The 23,656-nt window shown below is 40.9% G+C and overlaps 1 protein-coding gene across 1 annotated transcript in view; it reads left to right on the forward strand.

Annotated features, from left to right (window-relative positions):
• Positions 1 to 23,189, forward strand: part of B3GLCT (beta 3-glucosyltransferase) — a 267,570-nt gene extending 244,381 nt beyond the window's left edge. Inside the window, exons 10-15 of the mRNA XM_069969884.1 lie at positions 620 to 689; positions 1,955 to 2,068; positions 5,065 to 5,164; positions 12,830 to 12,949; positions 14,011 to 14,155; positions 21,715 to 23,189. Of these exons, the coding sequence (XP_069825985.1) occupies positions 620 to 689; positions 1,955 to 2,068; positions 5,065 to 5,164; positions 12,830 to 12,949; positions 14,011 to 14,155; positions 21,715 to 21,876 (711 nt within the window). The 3' untranslated portion in view covers positions 21,877 to 23,189. The remainder of the gene's footprint in view (positions 1 to 619; positions 690 to 1,954; positions 2,069 to 5,064; positions 5,165 to 12,829; positions 12,950 to 14,010; positions 14,156 to 21,714) is intronic.
• The last annotated feature ends 467 nt before the right edge of the window (positions 23,190 to 23,656 follow it).

Here is a 23,656-nt window from a genome sequence, read left to right on the forward strand (position 1 = left end):
CAATTTTCCTGCAGGACATACAGCAGCTGATAAGTACTGGAAGACTAGAGATTTTTTAAATATAAGTACATTACAAATCTATATAACTTTTTGAAAACAGTTGATTTGAAAGAAAAAGATTTTTGGCGGAGTAACCCTTTATTAAAGTATACTGCAATAATGTTTAAAACGATTAAATTAAGTTTAAGTGTCACTGTCTTTTTTTAATTTGCTATTGTGCTGTAAAACAAAGCTATACTTACTTGTATCCAGGTCCAGTCTCCTGAAGGCAGCTTTATAGTCTTGTGCTGGTTAAAAAAAAACTATAGGCTAAACACAGGAATTTCCAGCCAGTACAGAGAGTTATGACTCAATGTATCCATAAATCACATGACTTCTCTGTGAGCGCATAGGTGGTGGACTAAAAAGCTTGCTTAACGAGACTGGACCTGGATACAATTAAGTATAGCTTTGTTTTAAAGCATAATAACAAAAAATAATAGTTACAGTAAATTGCAAACTTGCTGTATATCACTTCCCCTGTTAGTTTAGATTTTAAAACCTATGATGATAGGGACACTTTAAGATAGTTATGCTTTAAGATTAATTTTATCTTAATGTAAACTTTTTTTCTCTTTAGGGCAAACCGGTGAAAAGAGAGGACATATTTGTTGCAGTGAAAACATGCAAAAAGTTTCACAAAGATAGAAGTAAGTTTTTATTAATGTGATATAATACATTAGTGGATACATTTAAGAGGATAAAGTTTAGGATTGCTGAAGAAAAAAAGCATGGTTTGTTTGCAGTCCTTGGTTTTGTTCCAAGAAAAAATAGGAGCATAAAAATGAAATCAGACGCAACAAAACAGACAATGATGCTTTGTAGTCTTTAGGGATGAGTGAACTTGCTGAAAGATCGGGTTCACATGAACCCGAACGATCTGCGTTTGACTCCTGATGCCTGGAGAAGGTGGATGCAGCTTGAGGACTGTCTGGAAGACATGGATACAGCCATAGGCCATGTTCAGACCTTTTAAGGGACCGACCGTTCCGTGACTCGACTGGGCCACGGAACGGACGGTCCCAGAACAGATCATTCCGGCCAGTACTGCCGTACGCGCCTGCATCAGAACTCTTCACTGCACACTATGGAGCGTACAGCCGGAGCCGCTTGCTCTACTGTGTGCACTGACAGGGTTTTCTGTGGCCGCAGAAAACCGACATGTCAGTTTCTCGCAGTGCCGCTAGGGATCCTGTCCGGAGTGTATACCATGTGTATACACTCCGGACGGTATTCCATAGGCGGCAACGTATATTTTGGTATTAATCACAGCCGTTGTTGCAATCGGCAACAACGGACGTAGTTTTATGAAAATATACGTAGTGTGAACATAGCCATAGGCTGTATCTTATTATGTGAAAAGACCCAAATTAAAGAAACTGCATCATGAGACAATTTGATAATTTGCACTGTTAAAACTGGCATAAAAGTGTAAGCTTGGAAAAAGATTTGATAAAGTTGCTAAAAATTCCCTCCATTGCTTTTGAAAGGTTTAAAGTGAATGGATCACCTCATGGCCAGTAATAAGATTTACATACAACCCTGTCGGCAGCGATGCGATCTTTCAGCCGGTGTGGAGCTTTTTTTTAATATATTGAGATATTTCAACTTGCAGTGGATCAGGAGCTTAAAGCCTCTTAAAGACTCTCTGTATTATGCAGTAAAAGCCTTTTTCTATATAATGAAAGCACACATGGTTATATGAAAGTTACTATGTGTCTGCTTGTCCTAACAGCATCTGTGTCAGCAGTTTAGAATGTAGCTAACAGGTTCTCTTTCACTTTGTGTGCTTGCAGGAAATTTGGAGCTCTGCATCACAAAAATTTTGGAAGGGGGGGGGGGGGGGGGCAGCACTATTGACTACACTGTAGCAGGATTTTACAGTTCTAATCCTATTGTGTTTTTTATTCTGTAGTTCCTGTTGTCAAACAGACTTGGGAAAAAAATGCTATGCACCTTGAATATTACAGTGATTATGCTGATCCCACAATCCCCACCATAGATTTAGGAATTCCAAATGTTGAAAGAGGTAAGATTGCATGGAAACTCGCTGATACGGTGTGTGAAATTAAACTCCTACATTCACGTTTTTGCAATCCGTTTTTTTCAAAAGAACAGATGAAAAACGGATGGAAAAAACGGATGTATTTGTGTGCGTCCGTTTTGATCCGTACTTCCATTGAATTCCATTATTTAAAAAAAAATGATCAGAACGGATCCGTTTTTTTACCGTACACAAAAACATAGTCGACCATTTTTAAGTCCGTTGAAAAAAAAGGGACAGTTTTGATCCATTTTTTTTAATGGAATTCAGTGGAAAAACGGATTAAAACGGATGTACACACATGCATCAGTTTTTTCCATCCTTTTAAAACACGGATTGCAAAAATGTAGTGTGAACCCAGCCTAAGATATAGAACTGTAGACTTGTTGGGGTGTCTTTACCTGCACTATAGATGCTGTGAGTTTTCAGCTGCTGATTTGATCATTGACTAAATATGCAGCAAAAAATCCACAGAATATACAATACATGTGAACATACCATTGAAGAGGGGTTTTCATCAGTTTTCATACCCCGTGCAGTAGGAATGTATATATACGTTCCTGACTGTGAGGGCTTCCTAATGTGAGCGGGATTGCTGCAGTGAGAGCGCTCTCTCAGCTGACTCTCATTAACCCCTTAAACGCCGTGATCTACAGCGACCGAGGCGTTTAAGGTGCTCAGTGATAAATGTAATAAACAACGTTTTTAAAAGTATTTTTAAAAAAAACTTATAACCCCCTCCCCCCAAATAAAAGTGTAAAATACCCCTTTGCCCATTATAAAAAAAAAAATATATAAAAAAAATAAAATAAACATATTACATATCGTAGCCTGTGGAATTGTCCGATCTATTAAAATATAACATTATTGTTTCCGCACGGTGAACGGCGTAAACAGGGAAAAAAACGCACTAGGATTGCTGATTTTATTAAAGTATATATCACAAAATTTTTTTTATAAAAAGCTATCAAACTTTTGGCTATGGCTCTTAGAAGGCGGAGAGGAACATTACATTAATCTGACCCGGACTTTTGTGCATCAAAATCAGTCTTGCGTTCTCCTTTAATTTTGTTTGAAAAATAAATAAATAAAATGCTTGAATGTATTGTTACTGTTACTGTGCGTGGTGTTTTCTTTGTGATGGTAATTTACAATGCCACACTCTGGTACTTGCAGTGCAATATTCAATTACAGTATTTCATTGCCTTTGCTGCACGTGTTCTTCCATTTCCAGCATCTCTTCTAGTTAGGTGTAATGCCAGTGTTTCTGCTTCATTAGTTATAGTATCAGGAGTGATCGGAGTCACTGATTTGCTGACATAGTTACTTACCAGGACTTATGTCGCCCTCTCCACTTTTTTATTATACTATCGATTTCGGGCATAAACCTTTCATAAAATAAAGCGCCATTCCCGCTGTTGTGCGCTGCGTAACAAGTGGAGCTTACAGTTATAATGCAATTCTTTTCTGTGCTTGAATGAATTATTCTTTTTGTTCCCAAGCCGCCTCGTATTTCACTTGTGATACTGATCACATTTACTTCTTTTTACTTCGAATTTAATTTCCTTTTACAATATATCCCTGAATAGTAAAACTAAGCAGGCATTAAAAAGGCCCGGATATTAAATTAAAGCGGTTGTCTCGCGGCAGACATTGATAGGATATTGCAAGTGATGGAATGATAGGGATGTCAACGGATGACAAGCTTACACAAAAACATTTCACACTACCTGGTCAGGGGGTGTGTACGCTATATGGGGGAGTTTATCAATCTTTCCACCAAAAATATTGTGTACAAAATTCACAGATTTGCGCAAATGAGTAAATGGTATACAAAAACCAATGATAAATTCCCCCATGTGTCTGTTGTTACCCAGTGGTTGTGATGTGAATGTAATTTTTTTTATAATCCTGGATAATCCCTTTAAACGGGTTGTAGGGAAGGTGACGTTGCATGGTGCTGGTACTACTATATCATTGTTAGCAAGGTCACAGTGATCTGACCTATAGTAGCAGAAAGTTGAGGGAGGAGGGTCACCTATCCAAAAGTTTTGCTTGTGAGGCTTTGTTAGCAGCAGGACTTCACTGCATACCCCCAAAGCTCGCCCTTAACTTCAAGCCAGAGTGCCATCATTCTACTAACCTGGAGCAACTGTACACTTTGCTGTATTCTTGGCCTTTAATACAATACATCCTGTATGGCATTAATCTGCTCTCTAACTTCTATTTAGACAGGCAGCTTTCTTGTTCTGTACTGCTTCCGAAACACTTACAAAAATGTTTTTAATCCTATGACACTGGTTTTCCTTCAAAGTGTTTAACCCCTTCCCTCCTTAACCCTTTTCATTTTTGCACTTTTGTTTAGTTTCCCTGGTGTTTAAAAGGCCATAGCGCTTGCATTTTTTATTTTTTTATTACCTACATGAACCCTTATTTTTTGAGACACCTTTTTGTACTTTGCAATGACAAACATCATTTTTTCATAAAATATACTGTAAAACTGTTCACTATAAAATTGAAAAAAGCAACTTGTTTTCATTTTGAGAGTTTTTTGTGTTTACACTATTAGCCCTATGTCAACTCTCTGAGTGGAGAGCGGCAGAAGCGGAGGTGTGCGAGCCATCCCATTGCCACACTGAGGCAGGTAGGATTCTGCGGCGGGGAGCTCCGCCATGGAATTCCGCCTGTTTTACTAAGTGTCAACGGGCCCTCACCCTGTAAGATTTACATTTTGGGTACAGTAACTACAAATTAGCAAGCGACACTAATGGTGGAGGTGACTAATGTGGTCTCTTCAGAAAGCATGGAGAGAGGAAAGTTATTTTTATTGGAAGTCCCTACCTCCATATAATCTATCTTGATTCTGTATTGACAGAATTGTCCACTAGTTGAGTGTACAGAAACAACGAGACGATGCATTCATATTGTTGTAGACTCTGTTCACCCTAACATCGTGGTTTCCTATGCTTTTGTATGTTTAGGACACTGTGGAAAAACCTTTGCAATTTTGGAACGGTTTCTGAAATCGGATCTCTTACATGTACGGTGGCTGGTAATAGTGGACGATGATACACTGATCAGGTATGTTTTATAACTCTTAACCCCTTTAAAGGGGTACTCTGGGCTGGGGGGCTTTTTGTCTATGGCCAGGAAGGAGGTGGATAAAGACGCCGCTGGAACTGGGGAGGTAAGAGGACGTCATTGCCCTTATCCACCTCCTCCCTGGCCATGGACAAAAAGGCCCCCAGCCCAGAGCACCCCTTTAAAGAGAACCTTTCAGGTACTTCATGCTACCTTAACCCCTTAAGGTCAAAGCCTATTTTCGTTTTTGCGCTTTTGCTTATTCCATTTTAAGTTTAAAAGTCCATAGCGCTTGCATTTTTTCACCTAGAGACGTATATGAGCGCTTATTTTTTGTGAAACCAATTGTACTTTGCAATGACAGGCATTATTTTTCCATAACATATGCTGCGAAACCGGAAAAAAAATCATTTGCGCTGTCAAATTGAAAAAAAAACGAATTTGTTTTGATTTCGGGGAGTTTTGCATTTACGCCGTCCGTCCTATGGTAAAACTGACTTGTTATGCATGTTCCTCAAGTCGTTACGATTACTATGATATATAACATGTATGACTTATATTGTATCTGATGGCCTGTAAAAAATTCATACCATTGTTAACAAATATACGTTCCTTAAAATCGCTCCATTCCCATGCTTATAGCGCTTTTATCCTTTGGTCTATGGGGCTGTGTGAGGTGTCCGTTTTTGCGCCATGATGTGTTCTTTCTATCGGTACCTTGATTGCGCATATACGACTTTTTGATCGTTTTTTATTACATTTTTTCTGGATTTGATGCGACCAAAAATGCGCAATTTTGCACTTTGGAATTTTTTGCGCTGACGCCGTTTACCGTGCGAGATCAGGAATGTGATTAATTAATAGTTCGGGCGATTACGCGCGCGGCGATACTAAATATGTTTATTTATTTGTTTATTTATTAATTTATATTTATAAAATGGGAAAAGGGGGGTGATTTGGACTTTTATTAGGGGAGGGGATTTTTTATTAATAAAAACACTTTTTTACTTTTTTTTTTTACATGGACTAGAAGCCCCCCTGGGGGACTTGTATATAGACAGCACTGATCTCTCATAGAGATCAATGCTGTGTATATACACAGCAAAGATCCATGAGATCGGTCATAGATTGCTATGGCCTGCTGCAGGCCATAGCAATCTACTGCCGAGCCGGGATCAGCGTCATTCCGACGCTGAGGCCCGGCACGGCCAGAAGAACGGATCTCCCCCCCGCGATCGCATCGCGGGGGGGAGATCCGACCCACTAGACACCAGGGATGTTGTGCATAAAGCACTTCAATGCAGCTGTCAGGTTTGACAGCTGCATTGAAGTGCTTAATTAGCCGGCGCGGCAACGGGACCCGCGCCGGCTAACAGAGGCACTGCCCGGCTGCACACCCCCCGTATCAGATACGTCATGGGTCGCTAAGGGGTTAAAAATGGGATCTGGTAGAGAACAAGAAGATGAGCTCTGTGATATAAAGGTTTATATGATTTAAAGTGTACCTGTCTTTTGTAAAAAAAACTTTTGACATGTTATAGTGACGTGTCAAATTTTTTGATTGGTCCAGTTCTGAGTAAATATTGAGAAAACGAGCAGGTAGAGGTCTGCACATCCGCTCCCCGCTCTGTGTAAGAAAAAAAGAGTCGGGCTCCATAGACTAAAAAAAAAAAAGCGTGGAGCAGATGCGCTGTAGTGCTGTCCTCTCCCCGATCTGTTTAAAAAACAAAACAAAAAAAAGAGGCTCCGTAGACATACATTATGAGATTGACTCTTTTTTTTCTAACACAGAGCGGCAGAGTGGGAGTGGACCACTCGTTCTTCCAGTCTGTCCAGGTCTGAACACTCAGACCTAGACAGATCAAAACGTTTGACATGTCTCTATGTCAAACTCAAAAGTTTTTGCAAAGGTCAGTGACACGTTAAAGCGTAGGACAGAATCTTGACAGAATTCTTAAGGTCCCAATACACCTTTTATCCTCCGTACCTGCCACTTATGTCGGGTTCCACAGTTAGTATAAGGTGTAGGGGGCTAACCCTACTGACCACTGAGAGCTTTATCAAACATGGTGTAAAGTGAAACTGGCTCAGTTGCCCCTAGCAACCAATCAGATTCCACCTCTCATTTTTCAAAGAGTCTGTGAGGAATGAAAGGTGGAATCTGATTGGTTGCTAGGGGCAACTGAGACAGTTTCACTTTACACCTTGTTTGATAAATCTCCCCCAATATGTCTGCTCTCACTTATTACAGCTGGTTGCATATAATTGCTAACTGATCTTTAGCTGGAACGGTCAAAATCAGCCTAAAGGCTCTTACTGTGTGTTACTTACCATGTAGAAAAGAAATTGTGGCTAATTACAAATGCAGCGCTTCAATGAAAGCTATAATAATTGTTTTACACAATGTACTGCTTGATAGCCAAGAGTCAGTAAAGACCTTTTTTTGACCTTTCGCACACTGTTTTTCAGTTCCGATAACTCATAATTCCAGAAATTACAATCACACTTACAGGATGTTCTACATTCAGATGATGCTTTTAGCAAGAGGTTATGCAAATCTAACATGATGGTTAGTGGCTCATCATGGCAGGAGACAGAGAAGAAATTGGGCCGTGAATTTATTATATATTCTGTGGCGCGAAGGAAGGGGGTCCAGAGCATGACTTATTGTCATCCCAGTGATTGCTACACTTGTCTGTCAGTTGTATTCATTAGAATACAGTACATTTACAGTTACCAGACACTTAACACTTTCACATAATATCTTAAAGGGTTTTCTGGTTTAGAAGACTAACTTTTAAATACCTTATTAAAGGGAACTTGTCAGTGGATGCTCCTGTTCAATACTTCTTGAATAGAGATGAGCGAACCTGGAGCATGCTCGAGTCCATCCGAACCCGAACTTTCGGCATTTGATTAGCGGTGGCTGCTGAACTTGGATAAAGCCCTAAGGCTATGTGGAAATCATGGATATAGTCATTGGCTGTATCCATGTTTTCCAGACATAGAGCTTTATCCAAGTTCAGCAGCCCCAGCTAATCAAATGCTGAAAGTTCGGGTTCGGATCAACTCGAACCCGAACCCGGTTCGCTCATCTCTATTCTTGAAATATATCATATTTTCAGATATTAACCTCTACTGTATGCTTTGTATGTACATGAAATACCTGAAGTCATTGGGGTGTTACCCCTCAGCTCTAACTCAGTCATCTCACCTTTCCACTCCTTCTCCACTGAAAGCATGCCTCCTGCCTGTGACCTCATGACCAACTCACCTGAAATCCAACATGGAGGGTGTTCAGTCGTCAGGCAAAAGTCGTAATAGCAGCAGGAAAGGAAAGTCATGCAGAGGTGTCTGACCTATCATATAAACTATTAACTTTAGGTCTCCTCCCCAGTTGTACCATCGTAGCCATCATGGATGTGAACTCTTTATATTCCAACATAAACTTACACAGTTACTACTCTTTTGGTAAAGAACTATTCTGCAGTGCACCAGAACCACTGGACAGCAAAATGGTACTGCAATTTGTACCAACTTGTACCGCAAAATTTCTAAATGACTTCCAGTAAACCATTGCCCTACTTTCACTACACACAGTGGGGAAATTAATTATTTGATACACTGCCAGTTTTGCAAATTTTCCCACCTACAAAAAATGGAAAGGTCTGTTTTTTTATAGTAGTTACACTTAACCTGTGACAGACAGAATCTATTAAAACAATTCCAGAAAATCACATTACACACATGACTTTTAAATAATTAATGTCCATTTTATTACGTGAAATAAGTATTTTATCACTGACCTACGAGCAAGAGTTATGTTAGTTTTTCTTTAAGAAGCTCCTCCTACTTTGCACTCATTACCACATTAAATGCCCTTATTTGAACTTGTGAAATGTAAAAAAAACACTTTTCCACAGAGTTATTTACATTTCAACCTCTCCACCTTGGCCAAGACCAAAAAGCTGTCTAAGGACACCAGTGACAAAGTTGTAGATCTGCACAAGCCTGGGATGGTCTACAGGACAAAAGGCAAGCAGCTTGTTGAGAAGACAACAACTGTTGGTGCAATTATTAGAAAATGGAAGAAACAAAAGATGACTGTCAATTTTCCTCAGTCTGGGACTCAAAGCAAGATCTCACCTTGTAAGGATGTTTCTAAATAAGGTCACAAATCATCCCAGAACTACAATATGCCTTGGTTTAAAATCCGACTGGGCACATGTTGAGACCTGTTTGAAGTTCACTAATGACCATCTAAATGATCTAGAGAAGGCAAAGGAGAAGGTCATGTGGTCAGATGAGACCAAAAAAGAACTTTTTGGTATCAACTTCATTCGCCATGTTAGGAGGAAGAAAAAGGAAGATTACAACCCGAAGAACACAGTCCCAACGGTGAAGCATGGAAGCAGAGGCTAAGGAACATCATTCTTTGTAGGTGGGAAAACTTGCAGAATCGTCAGTGTATTAAATACTTATTTTCCCCACTGTTGATGATGTTCTAATCATGTGAAATAACTCTGACCGAGAACATTTCATGGGAAATTCAATATTTTATCCTACTGTAAACCTAACACTATTCATACAAGCTGTCTGGACACCACCAGAAGAGTTTAAAACAATGCAATACAGACATCCTTGTACTGAAACCCTATTATATGATCTCAGATGGGACAACTCCCACCCAAAACAGATTAAACAATCCTGTGTCAGGCTGTGTAGGCACACAACCCTAACTGGTAATACCTAGTTGGTTATTGAGTCGTAGATACATACAAGTATTTACTAATGGTCCGTTAAGATGGAGCGATAAATCGCCCAATCGATCGTTTAACGATTTTAAAGCAACAATTTGGTTTTTATGCCGATCAGCATTAAGACGAGGCAATAAATCGTTGAAAAATTTTAAGATCAAAAAAGGCCATCTCACACACTAGGGTGAATCTGCGACAGACTGTTTAGACTAAAGGCCCTATTCCACGGAACGATTATCGTCCGTATTCGGCCGATATCGGCCGCTGCAGACGATAATCATCCCGTGGAATAGAGTGCAACGATCAGCCGACAACGTTCATGTCGGCTGATCGTTGCAGTCGCTTGTTTTTCAACATGTTGAAAAACAAGCGACTGATATAGCAGCGACCTGCTGCCGGCGCTCCGTTAAATAGGAGCATCGGCAGCAGACGCTGCTATATCCTATGGGCTGCCCGGACGATCAGCGATCACCCGGGCAGCCCCCCCGCAGCTCCCCGCCGCCCCCTCCCGCACTCACCCGCTCGCTGCAGCCGCGTTGAATAGCGGCGGCAGCGAGTGGGGAACGAGGAGCAAACGAGCGCTGAGAGCGCTCGTTTGCTCCTCTAAACGACCCGTGTAATAGGCCCTTAAGCGATTTGTGAATTATCAGCGAATGACCAGCAATGATTTGAGAACATGTTGAAAGACCACGCCCGTCATTTGATCGTTCGCTGTGTTTACACGAGCTGATTATCGCTCAATTGCGATCATTATCGTGAGAATTTGAACGATAATCGCTAACCGTTCTACATAGAGATCACAGGAGTCAAAGTGCATCATGGGAAAGCCCAAACCAGGAAGTGAAGAAAAAAATGAAGACACCAACTGGAGCTTCAGTTCATTTTTTTTTTTTTATATCAGCACCAGAGTTGTCCTTTAATAAGTATGGCTGTCACCCTTCGTTTGGCAGTTTATTACACAAATAGATTAGTGGGTTAAAGCTTCACTGTACTGTATATGAGAATTTCTGGAGGAAAGTTATTGCTCCATATTAATATTTCAATGAAATGTTAATGTAGCTATGAAAAAGTTAAGTTGTCATGTTTATTTTATATTTCCTGAATTTACTACAAGGGGAAATGTTTATTAGTATTTGATGTAGTTTATGAGGCATTGATATACACAGAATCTCATCACAGTCACCAAGTATCAGAGACGTATAAACATAAGTCCGTTTTAACTTCTAAAGAACACATCTTTTTTATTTATTTATTTATTTAAAAAAGTGGTACTTTTTGTTTCTTTCAAATAAACTGGTGTCAGAAAGTTATACAATTTTTTAATTTGCTTCACTTATCTGCCCCTCTTCCCTATCTTTTCCCCCCTCAAACCCCCACCAGGAAGTGAAGTACTTATTCATAGCTAATGACTGTTGACCCCAGGCTTTTCTGTGGCAGCCATTTTGTGACAATTTTTTAGTTTGCATTAATTTAAAAATCTCAAGTCTTCCAGTACTTATCAGCTGCTGTATGTCCTGCAGTGGTGTATTCTTTCCAGTCTGACAAGGTGCTCTCTGCTGCCACCTCTCTCTTTATCAGGAATTGTCCAGAGCTGGAGCAAATCCCCATTAAAAAAAACCTCTTCTGCCCTGGACAGTTCCTGGTGTAGTCAGAGGTGGTAGCAGAGAGCAATGTGTCACACTGGAAATAATACACCACTGCAGGACATACAGCAGCTGATAAGTACTAGAAGACTTGAGATTTTTAAATAGAAGTAAATTACAAATCTATATAACTTGAGATAAGCAAATCTACAGTAGGAATAAAGCGAATCACATTGTTCCTATTGGGATTCTGCTCATCAGGCTGCAGGGCTTTGAAGTCTGCTCCGCTCCTCCCCGGGTGCTGGAAAAAGGTGTATCCAGTCCTGGGGCACTGGCGTTGCTTTTTAGTCTTACATTATGGTTACTGAATAATTTGAGCATTATTTATTATGGATGGTTGTGATGTAATCTTTGGTATTAGCCATTAAAAGCTACACTGTGGGTTCTTGTATTACTAAACATGCACCACTAAATAGATTTCTTTTTACATTGTAATAGTTGTAATAGGTAGCAGTGCCATAATTATTGTGGTCTACTTCATTTGTATTGTAACTGCTGGGCTGTGTTCACACACCTTCAAAATGACAGCCGTTTTTATTGGACGACGGCTAATACCAGCCATTATTTTAAAACAATGGCTGTTATTATAGCGGTAACAGTTGTTCTTATAAAATAACCGCCATTATTTGCCATTAAATGACGACTGTCCAAAAAAAAAAATCTGTGTGAGAATGTAGTCTTGGACTGGTTTTTGATATTTTGAAGGTGCAGGTAATTTTTACATGGTTTCATGTAGACCACTTTGCATTTTTTTATGCAGTCCTTTAAGTTTTTCTTGTGATACTACATAATATATTCTAATGGACTCAACATGTTTTTTGGGTTATTTTAAAACTTGGTATGGATACAGCAATGCCAGTTACTTCCAACATCAGTGGGTGGAGAGTTAGGAGGCCTCCATGCACAGACTGCCGATCCCGCAGCAGAGGCAGGTTAGAACGGCTTTAGTGTAGGGTGTACGGCACCTGTAGACATGCCTTTTGCATGTCAGGTCCTTGGGTCTATGGTCCCACTCCGATACCTTCTTATCAGTTAGTACTCTAATTGGTGCTGCCCTGATAGGGGGCGTTGGCCTGTGACTATGACCTAAGGCAAGGGGGGAAACGAACATAGTGCAGTTATCTGCAGTTTTAGGTTAGTGTGCCAACTTTAAATAGGTTTCGACTTCAATTTTTTTAGAATCCTATAAGGTTATATGCAATAATCTTTTATGAACTTTTGTGAATTTAATGTTGTCTTTAATCTGTCTTTTTATTCCTGCCTAGCCTCCCGAGATTACAGAAGCTTCTAAGTTGCTATAACAGTAATGAGGCCGTCTTTTTGGGAGAACGATATGGTTATGGATTAGGAGCCAGGGGTTACAGTTATATCACCGGTGGAGGCGGGTGAGAGATTCGTGCCATCTATTTTATGTGATTTTAAATGTAAACCTACAGAACTGTTTCCGCCTAATTTTCTCTAGTTTTACTTACAGTATATTTCAAGCTTAGGGCAAGTAGGAGGCAGACAGATGTATTTTAATTACTTTTAGTTTTCGCTGGTTGTAAATAGCTGCGGAGCCCCTTGAAAACCAGAGACAGACAAGTTTGATTGCTCATTAACTCCTAATGTGCAGTTTAGTGGAGATCCCACCGGTTATGGACCATCTCATCTAAAAATAGTGATAGGTGTCTCAAGATCATATAAGTAAGATGATAAGCTGAGGCTCTCTAATTACAAATGTAATAGATAATGTTTATACACAATTGCTCAGCTTCTAGTCTGTTCCAGGGAGCTTTTTTTTTTATCTAGAATCAGATGGTTGGGGGTCAAATTTATCTTCCATAAAGGTGTCCAAAATATTTTCTTAATATGGAATAGGCCAGTCTATGAAAACCTGTGACATTGCTGGCTGGTTGCTAGACTGCAGAACTAGGTTGTAGCAGTTGTCTTACTCGGATCTACGTGTGTCTCCCTTTGCTCAGATCCCCCAGGACTTATAGTAGTGCAGAATTGAATAACTAGCAAGCAGTCACAAGTAAAAGCATACAAGAACGTATCGATATCAAAAGTAGTAAGAACAACATGGTAACTCAGGGCACATAAGACTCTGCAGGGAGAATAACTATTGCAGTATGCCAGAATACTGGCTTACATGACTCACACCACATTTTTATGTGTTTTAGACACTTCTGCATCTTGTTTTGTCAAATGGGGGCTGTCACAGGTCACAACTGCAGTGTTGACAAGGTGGCCATTTAAATAATCATACACAATGTTAGAAAATAAAAAATGATTATCTTCCATAAATTATGTCTATAATATTATATATATATACACACACACACACACACGTTGAGAGAAAGAAAGAGTGTTAGCATCCATATATATTATATGATATGTAAATCCGTTTGATTGTTCCTGGCACATGATGTAATATGCGTATCCATTTTGCTGGTTTTCCTAGGATGGTGTTTAGCAGAGCAGCTGTGGAGGAATTTATTGGCAGTAAATGTCGGTGTTACAGCAATGATGCACCTGATGATATGGTGCTCGGGATGTGCGCCAGTGGCCTAGGGATTTCTGTCACTCACAACCCATTATTTCATCAGGTAAGAGAATAGTGTTTTTTGACACAGAGTACCAAGTTGTGATCTTCACCTCAAAAAGATTGTGTATCCTTATGTATAACCTTGTGAATAATTGGTGCTGATATGTTCACAACTATTCTAAATAGCCGGTCCATGGTTCTGATTGTAATTTTTATTTTACTCTTTGTATGTTATTATGGGGGGAGCCATTTTGCATGGGCTGTTTTTTATTGGCTTAAAGGGGTAGTGCGACGCTAAGAAATTATTCACAAAATAACAACTTTGTAATGTATGTTATGTATGTAAATGGCCCCCTTCCCTGTGTTTCCCGACCCCCGCCCGTGGACCGAAGTGTAGTGCATTATACATACCTGATACGCGTCGACCCCTGTCTGCCGTCTTCTGACAGTGATGTAATCTTCGGGAGGCCGGCCAACCCGCTCCTGCCGTCCCTCATGCCGGCCCCCCCTCTGCCGTGTCATAACTGTGCTCAGCCGCGATTGGCTGAGCATAGCTGTGCTCAGCCGATCGCGGCTGAGCAGCTGATGATGTGTGCCGCATCATCAGCTGCTCAGCAGCGATTGTCTTAGCATAACTGTGGGATGAGGGATGGCAGGAGCGGGTTGGTCGGCCTCCTGAAAATTACATCATTGTCAGAAGACGGCGGATGGGGGTCGACGTGTATCAGGTATGTATAATGCACTACACTTCCGGGTCCACGGGCGGGGGTTGGTGAACATGGGGAAGGGGGCCATTCACATACATAACATACATTACAAAGTTGTATAACTTTGTAATGTGTGTTATTTTGTGAATAATTTTGTAGCGCCGCACTACCCCTTTAACAACAAGCCCCATAGGCATAGACACACTAGACATCTCCAGGCTCTATTCTTTGTCTGGGGCATATGTGTGAGCATGCTCTTTGACCACCGAAAACATCATTCTACATGGGGAGAAAGGCTAAACTATTGTGTTGTCTATTTTCTGGTGTCACATTTCACTTTATTCTGTACACGTCAATTTCCAGCTACCGTCTCCTTATCATCACAGACAGAACAGAAAGTCTCTGATTAATCATAGGTTTAGTGATCAGACTGAAAACTGCAAGATATTAGTGTTATTTTTAAATAATATATAGATAGTAAACTGAAGAACTATAAAAATTTAAGTAGATCACAAAATTTCTTTCAAAATGTGTTTTACCCCTTAAGGCACTAGGACGTATGTCGTTCGTCATGGCTCCGGTAAGGGGATGATCTTAGAAGAAGGAATATCTGTGCATGCTTAGTTTGCCATGTTTTATTTTTAAATTTTCATTTTTTTTGTATCCATTTCCAACACGCATAGAGGTTTATGATGTATGCATTTTAGTATACCATTTAATTGCTGGATGTTTCGGTCTTTTAAAATTAGAGTATACTGTGTAAGTAAGGCAAGAGATTGAACCGTGTTGTAGACTGTGTTGTACTAGATGGCAGCCTCAGGGGGTATAGGGCGGGTTTACGGTGTGAGCCCTTTTTATAAATGCATCTGTGCTATCTCTTTAAAGGAAAAGTCTGGCGAAAATTTTTATTTAAGTATTGTATTGCCCCCTAAAAGCTATACAAATCACCATTATACTGTACACTTATTACGGGAAATTCTTATAAAGTGCTTTTTTCCCTGCACTTACTACTGCATCAAGGTTGCACTTCCTGGATAACATGGTGATGGCACTTCCTGGATAACATGGTGATGTCACTTCCTGGATAACATGGTGATGTCACGACCCGACTCCCAGAGCTGTGCGGGGTGTGGCTGCTGCAGAGGATTATGACAGGGGGACACAGGACACTGGAGGGACACTGAGCATCCCTCTGCTATCATCCTCTCCAGCAGCCAAAGGCCGCACAGCTCTGGGAGTCGGGTCGTGACATCATCATGTTATCCAGGAAGTGACATCACCATGTTATCCAGGAAGTGACATCTCCATGTTATCCAGGAAGTGCCATCACCATGTTATACAGGAAGTGCAACCTTGATGCACTAGTAAGTGCAGGGAAAAAAAGCCCTTCTGTATTTCCCGCATTTCCCGTAATCTACATCATAAAAATGAAAGTCTTTCTGTCTGTCCCATATAGACTTCCAAACGCCTGAACCGTTTGACCCCAAATTTGGCAGGCAGATACATTGGGTGCCCGGGAAGGTTATAGCAAAGGTCCCGTCCCTGCCAGATGTACAGGAGAGGAGGGGGATGCAGAAGAGCGCCCCATAGAGATGAATGGGAAATTCTCCACACTGCACACACAGATGATATAATTAGCCTCAGCTTTGCCCAGCAGTAAAAGGCAGTTGGGAGCCTTAGCAACCAATAGGATTACTACTTTCATTTTCACAGGGAGCAATAGTTGCTAGGGCAGCTGCCTCACAACTTCTACAGAAATAACTGGTAGACCCCCTACTCCATCTATACAGTACATGTATACAGGACCCCCTATTCCATCTATACAGTACATGTATACAGGGCAGTATTACCAGCTGCTGCTGCCCTAAGCACTAAACCTGATAATGCCCCATCCTCACTCACCAATTAGCATCATGATAGATTGGTGGACAATAGCTCCAGAGGTCACATTTAACACCACCATATCAGACCTGACCAATACCGCCATACCAGACCTGACCAATACCGCCACATTGTGACTGGATAACACTGCCGTACCAGACCTGACCAATACCGCCACACTGTGACTGGATAACAATGCCATACTAGACCTGACCAACACCACCACACTGTGACTGGATAACACTGCCATACCATACCTGACCAATACCGCCATACTGTGACTGGATAACACCGCCATACCAGAGCTGACTAATAACACCATACTGTGACTGGATAACACCGCCATACCAGACCTGACCAATACCACCATACTTTGACTGGGTAACACCGCTATACCAGACCTGACCAATACGGCCACACTGTGACTGGATAACACCGCCAGACGTGACCAATACCACCACACTGTGACTGGATAACACTGCTATACCAGACCTGACCAATACCGCCATACTGTGAAATGGATAACACTGCCATACCAGACCTGACCAATACCGCCATACTGTCACTGGATAACACCGCCATACCACACCTGACCAATACGACCATACCGTGACTGGATAACACTTCCACACCAGACCTGACCAATACTACAATACCCCCATTCGAAAAGACTATATACTACAGGTATACAGCACCCCCACCAATTCTATACTACAGGTATACAGGACCCAAAACTATACACTACAGGTATACAGGAACTTCACCAACTATATACGACAGGTATACAGGACCCCAAACTATACACTACAGGTATACAGCACCTCCACCAACTCTATACTACAGGTATACAGGCACCCTCAAACTATACAGTACAGGTATACAGGACCCCAAAACTATACACTACAGGTACACATGACCTCCACCAACTATACACTACAGGTATACAGGACCCCAAAAGTATACACTACAGGTATACAGGACCTCCATCAACTATATACTACAGGTATACAGGACCCCAAACTATACACTACAGGTATACAGGAACCCAAAACTATACACTACAGGTATACAGCACCTCCACCATCTCTATACTACAGGTATACATGACCCCAAACTATACACTACAGGTATACAGGACCCCAAAACTATACACTACAGGTATACAGTAACTCCACCAACTATATACTTCAGGTATACAGGACCCTCAAACTATACACAACAGGTATACAGGACCCCCGAACTATATACTTCAGGTATATAAGATCTCCACCAACTCTATACTACAGGTATACACCTCTACCAACCATAAACTACAGGTACACAGGACCCCCAAACTATACATTACAGGTATACAGGACCCCCAAACTATATACTACAGGTATGCAAGACCTCCACCAACTATACACTATAGGTATCCAGGACCCTCAAACTATACACTACAGGTATAGATGACCTCCACCAACTATACATTACAGGTATACAGCACCTTCACCAACTATATATTACAGGTATGCAGGACCCCCAACTATACAGTATACAGAGGTATACAGTTTATTTCTAATGCGCATAAGCTACAATTTACATAAACCGTGCAGAATTGTCAGGTATATAGGGGCATATAGGGCTACTGGCGATTTCCCCTTAAACAAAAAAAACAAGGACATAGATTGGCCTCCTGGGCACCTTAGAATAAATCTAATTGACACACTGAAACTTTAGACCTGGGCAGTGCCAGGTACATTTTCTAGTAATTGTATATTGGGGATTTGTATAACTTTTGGGGAGCAATACAATGCTTTAATAAAAATTTTTGCCATACTTTTCCTACAACTATTGCATCATTTATTTAACTTCTGCTGGGACTGCCTGTTTTTGCAATTGTTACAGGCTGCCTTTTTTTAATTCAAAAAATATATATTACAGTATATGGTATTGCCACATATGGAATAGCCAATCTGTTACATTATCACATTCCTGATCTCATTGGCAATCCGCATAAGCACAATAGACCGCCAATGTGCAAAATTGGTAATTTTTGGTCACATCACATCCCAGAAAAAATTGAATATAAAGTGATCAAAAAGTTACATGTATGTAACTTTGGTACTGATTTAAAACTAGAGATCATGGTGCAAAATATGAGCCCTCACACAACCCTATAGACCAAAAAATTATAAAAGTCACAATAAAGTTTCACAGTGCAAATATTATTTTTTCCTAGTTTTGCAGCATATCTTGCAGAGAAATTAAGAGGGTCATTACAAAGTACAGCTGGTGTTGCAAAAAAGAAAAGACCTCGTATTGGTCTGTAGGTGAAAAAATGCAAGCGCTGTGGCCTTTTAAACACACGGAGGAAAAGAGGAAAAAACAAGTGCAAAAATAAAAATTTGGTCGGTCACTAAGGGATTAAGATAGAAACAATAGGTAATTTTCTGATGAGACATTCCCTTGTAGGGTAGCTTCATACACTCCATATTGCAGTGGATTTTATGCAGTGGATCAGTAGCAGATTTGATCTAAATAACTGTACACAGCATCAAATCTGCTGCAGATCTGCTGTGGATCCTGTGCGTGTGAATGCACCCTTTGAAGGTGACAGCCATGATACCATGCAGCGGCAGATCGTCAGGGGATTGGGTTGCCGAGGCAACCATCCTACAGCCGGTGAGTTCTGTGCATTAGCTCAGTTCTGTGGGAAACCACCCTAAGGCTGGGTTCACACTGCGTTTTTAGCATACGTTTAACCGATCAGTTTTTTTATTTTTTACGGACAAAAAAAAGTGTCAGCAATGTTTTTGTGTCCGTCGAAAAAACGGATCCGTTTTGATGTTTTTTTTTATAATGGAAGTCAATGAAAAAACGGATCAAAATGGATGCACACAAATGCATCCGGTTTTGCAATCCGTTTTTCATCCGTTTTCTTTTTTTTTTAAAAATATATATCATAGATATAGCCATCGGTCAAGATCTGAACACTCATACTCCAACTGATAAAACTTTGTATATGTATCTATGACATACGAAACTTTTTTTTTTTTTAATGACATTTGAGTGGTCTTAAGTGGAGAGATTTTCCTGTGTATTTTCTCATCATTTAATACTGGCTGTTTATTATTCCATCTAATACTTAACCACGACCGAGAACATGTTGTGCTGACCTTAATAGATATCAGAATAAATCCAGCATTGGCTGCTATTATCACAATTGAGCCAGCTTTATTTAGCCTTGTTAGCGTGGACTGCTTGAAGGGATTGAAGCTGTTTTCCATATTACAATTACTAAAGTAAATGGAGATAGGATGTTGGTAAATTACAGAAAATGGAGATAGTCAGGGGAATGCTGTGAGTAACAAAACACATGAGGTTAGCCAATTCTTTGTATTTTATTATATGTGTGTAACAGCTATTAGCACTTTCCAAGGAGATTTCCTGCATCAGAAACCCCCTCTGTTGGCCATATCAGTGCCCTTCACTGTTGAGGACCACTGCTTTTTATGAATTACATGGAATTCCTTTTAAAGGGAACAGGTCACGTTGCTGGTTTGTATACTGCATCCATTACCTTGTAGCTGCTGGGCACAGTGGTGAGACAGCATTTTCTATATATAGGCCTGGTGCCCGGTAAGTAGGCATGGGTGCTGGGAGCTGGGATTAAAGACCTATACTTCAGAAATGCCACCATGCTTCAGCAGCTACAAGGTGCTGAGAACAGATTGCAGAGCACCAGCAATGTCACCAGTTCCCTTTAAGGGTAGGTTCACACATACCATATCCGCAGCGGATTTCACGTTGCAGGTTTGTAGCAAAATCTGCTGCAGATATCTTTACTGTCACTTCAATGAGATTCCTTTGTCATCTTGCTGTAAGTATGTAAAAGTCGTCCCCTTAACCCCCCCCGTGGCCAGGTCCGCACTTCGGCTTGCTTCGGAGGCTCCTGAGTCAAGCCGGAGTGCAGACTTGGTAATGTATGTACCAGGCCACGGGGGGTTAAGTGGGCTGACTTTTACATACTTGCAGCGGGATGACAGTGAAGATATCTGCAGCGGATTTCGCTGCAAACTTACGATATGTGTGAATCCACCCAAGTATTCACTTGTCGAATCGCTTGTCACCTATCAACAGGATTGTAACAGGTTCGACTGCCCATTGTCTTTGCAGCTGCCTGGGATAGGTGAGTATAAAACTTCTCTTCTGTAGCCTTGTAGATAATGAATCAAGTAAATATACCACTAGATACATCGCTATGTTTTTTTTTACATGAATAGACCGGCGCTGATGCCACGGTCCCTTTTTTGAACATCTGCCCAGTTCCCGTGCAGAGCATCGGATTATTCCCCAGCACAGTCCCGGCATAAAAGCGGCACCATGCGCGGGAATCAGGCAGCGGTTCAGAAAAAGCATAAAAAACCTATAGCGATGTACCTAGTGGTACATTTGCTTTAAAGGCTTAACAAACAAGTCCTAGTAAATTTTAGGTTGATCACCTGATGGTATTTATAGCTATCACCAACAGACCTTTGGTGTGTTTTAGCAAACCATGTCTGTGCTCCCTGGCTATCCGCCACTTCCTAGCGGTTCCCTGCTTAGCTCCAGTCTGAACAATGTCTTTACATTTTATTTTAAAGTTCGACCACAGTAGGACAACAACTAGTCCCCAGTCCCAGGGTATCTACCTGGGAATTTCCTGCAGCGAAGCCCATCCTGCCTTGGGGAGGGCGCAGGTGAAAACCGGGGGCTATTTAGCTCTTCAGAGAAGGTACGTCAGCACTCCTTGGTGATCCAGAGGATCCACCTCCCCGTGTCTGGACCATCAGTTACATGCTCATTGTGAGCACTTTCGACAGGAGTTTTTTTCATAGCCAATATCTACTTTTTTTTTGTGTGTTCTGCAGTAGTATTTCTGTTGCGGCTGATCGATTTGTCTGATTTCTGGGTAGACTTCTAGTAATAAAAACAGCACAAAAAATTCAGCAGCCTGAGATAAGCAGATCGCCTCTTTGATGATACGTGTTTGTATTTGTGTGTTTTTTAGGCACGACCAGCCGACTATTCTAAAGATTACCTTTCCCACCAAGTCCCCGTATCCTTCCACAAGCACTGGAACATTGACCCAGTCGCAGTGTACAACACCTGGTTGGCACAAGACAAAAGTGAAGAACCACAAAAGAGAAAATACTCCAAGGAAGATCTATGAGATGGTAGTGCACCCTCATGTCGTGCAAATAAGTACAAAACTATTTTTAGTTTCACAAATTTCAGATTTTTCCCGAGAGCCATTTTGTGGATTGAAGATGTATTTATGTTATGAATTACCTCCATTCCCGAGGAGCCAATAACATCACTCTATGATGGATCATAACGGTAATCTATGGAATGATGGTTCGAGGCATAAAAATGCCGCTGTGACCCTTTATAATGGTCTAGTACAACATATACTCTGGCTGATGCCAATGGTAGTTTGTGTACCGTTTATTAAAGGGGTTTCCTGAAATAGTTCCACTGTTTTCCGAGCTCAGCCAATTCGAGACAATGATGAGCTGCACAACCAGATACAAACCATGGACAAGTGTGGTGTGTTTTAAAAACAAACTATTTTTTTTTTTAACTGCAAAAAAATCCTTTAAAGAGGTTATCCGGTTATCCAGCATTATAATGGTTGACCTAGACCTATGGTATGTCGTAAATATTAGATGAGAGGGTGTTCAATGCAAGGTGATGCCTCACTACCCTGTTCACTCACATGGGATAGTGTTGCAGTCCTCTGCACTGCTGTTACTAAGAGGCTACCGCACTCCTTCAGGCAGCAAATTGAGCAGTTGGACCACCTCCGATCTAACATTAATTACCTATCCTGAGGATCAGTCATTGACTTTATAAACTGCATGACACCTTTAACCCTTTACTCTGCTTGGACAATGTTTACATTTTTACAGACACAAAACCTGAATAATAAAATAGTCATTTTACCCCCCCTCCCCCCTATATTATTTTTTAAAAGCCTCCACCTGGCACATTGTGAAAATGCCACCTAGCACTTTACAGTCATAGGCGCTTTCTTGCAGTAGTGCATAAACCACAATGTTTCCCGGTCATCCTTATTGTTGCTAAATATTGGTACCCAAGCAGAAGATACATAAGAAGTCTTAAAAACAAACGTGTATGATGATGATGATAGTTCATACATATCACTCATATGTAGTGCCACATGCTCATATCATCACCTGTATACACCACTATTAGAAACCTATCATCCCAGTGCCAGTAAACACAATAAACAAATGTCCGAAATAAGTGCAGGAATGATAATTTATGTAATCTCTACTAATCTGTATCCTTTAATAGGAACAAAAACCTCTCCCCAAATGTGGGGGGACATGTATTCCCTGATTTTGTTCTTTCATTGCCCCCCAAGGGGTTTCTGGGGGCTGTATAGCGGCAGAGATTAGAGTAACAGTCCTCATTTCCATTGAAAAAAACTAATTTTGTGCTTTAATGCAGTACCAGGATTGGTCTTGTAGTCTATAAGTCTATGTGCAGCAAGTGTTCAAAGACCAGACATGTTATCTATGTCCTTAACTGTGCAAGCATTGCCATGCCTAACATCTTTTATTCTTCAAGAAATAACAATTGGGGAGCAATGTTTTGAGTCAGGGTCTCACTGCTAAGACTCCCACTGATCAAGGGAGGAGAAGTGCACAGTAGCACACGTCACTCCCCATCTCACAGAAATCTCTGTCCAATCATGTCCTCTATAAGTCTGTGGCAGAGATGATTAATAGTGGAGATGTAAAGCACACTCCTAGGCCTGTCTCCCCGACCATACTGGTCATCAATGAGTGTCTCGGCAATGAAACCCTCACCGATCAAAACTTTTGACGTGTCCCTGTGACATTACCTAGAGTAATTTTCCAACAGCACTTAGGCCGACCATAAGTCAGGACGTTAGGATGCCCGCCATTCTCAGTAGACTTCCT

This window comes from Dendropsophus ebraccatus, chromosome 5, assembly GCF_027789765.1.
Source record: "Dendropsophus ebraccatus isolate aDenEbr1 chromosome 5, aDenEbr1.pat, whole genome shotgun sequence".
NCBI classification, from domain to species: Eukaryota; Metazoa; Chordata; class Amphibia; order Anura; family Hylidae; genus Dendropsophus; species Dendropsophus ebraccatus.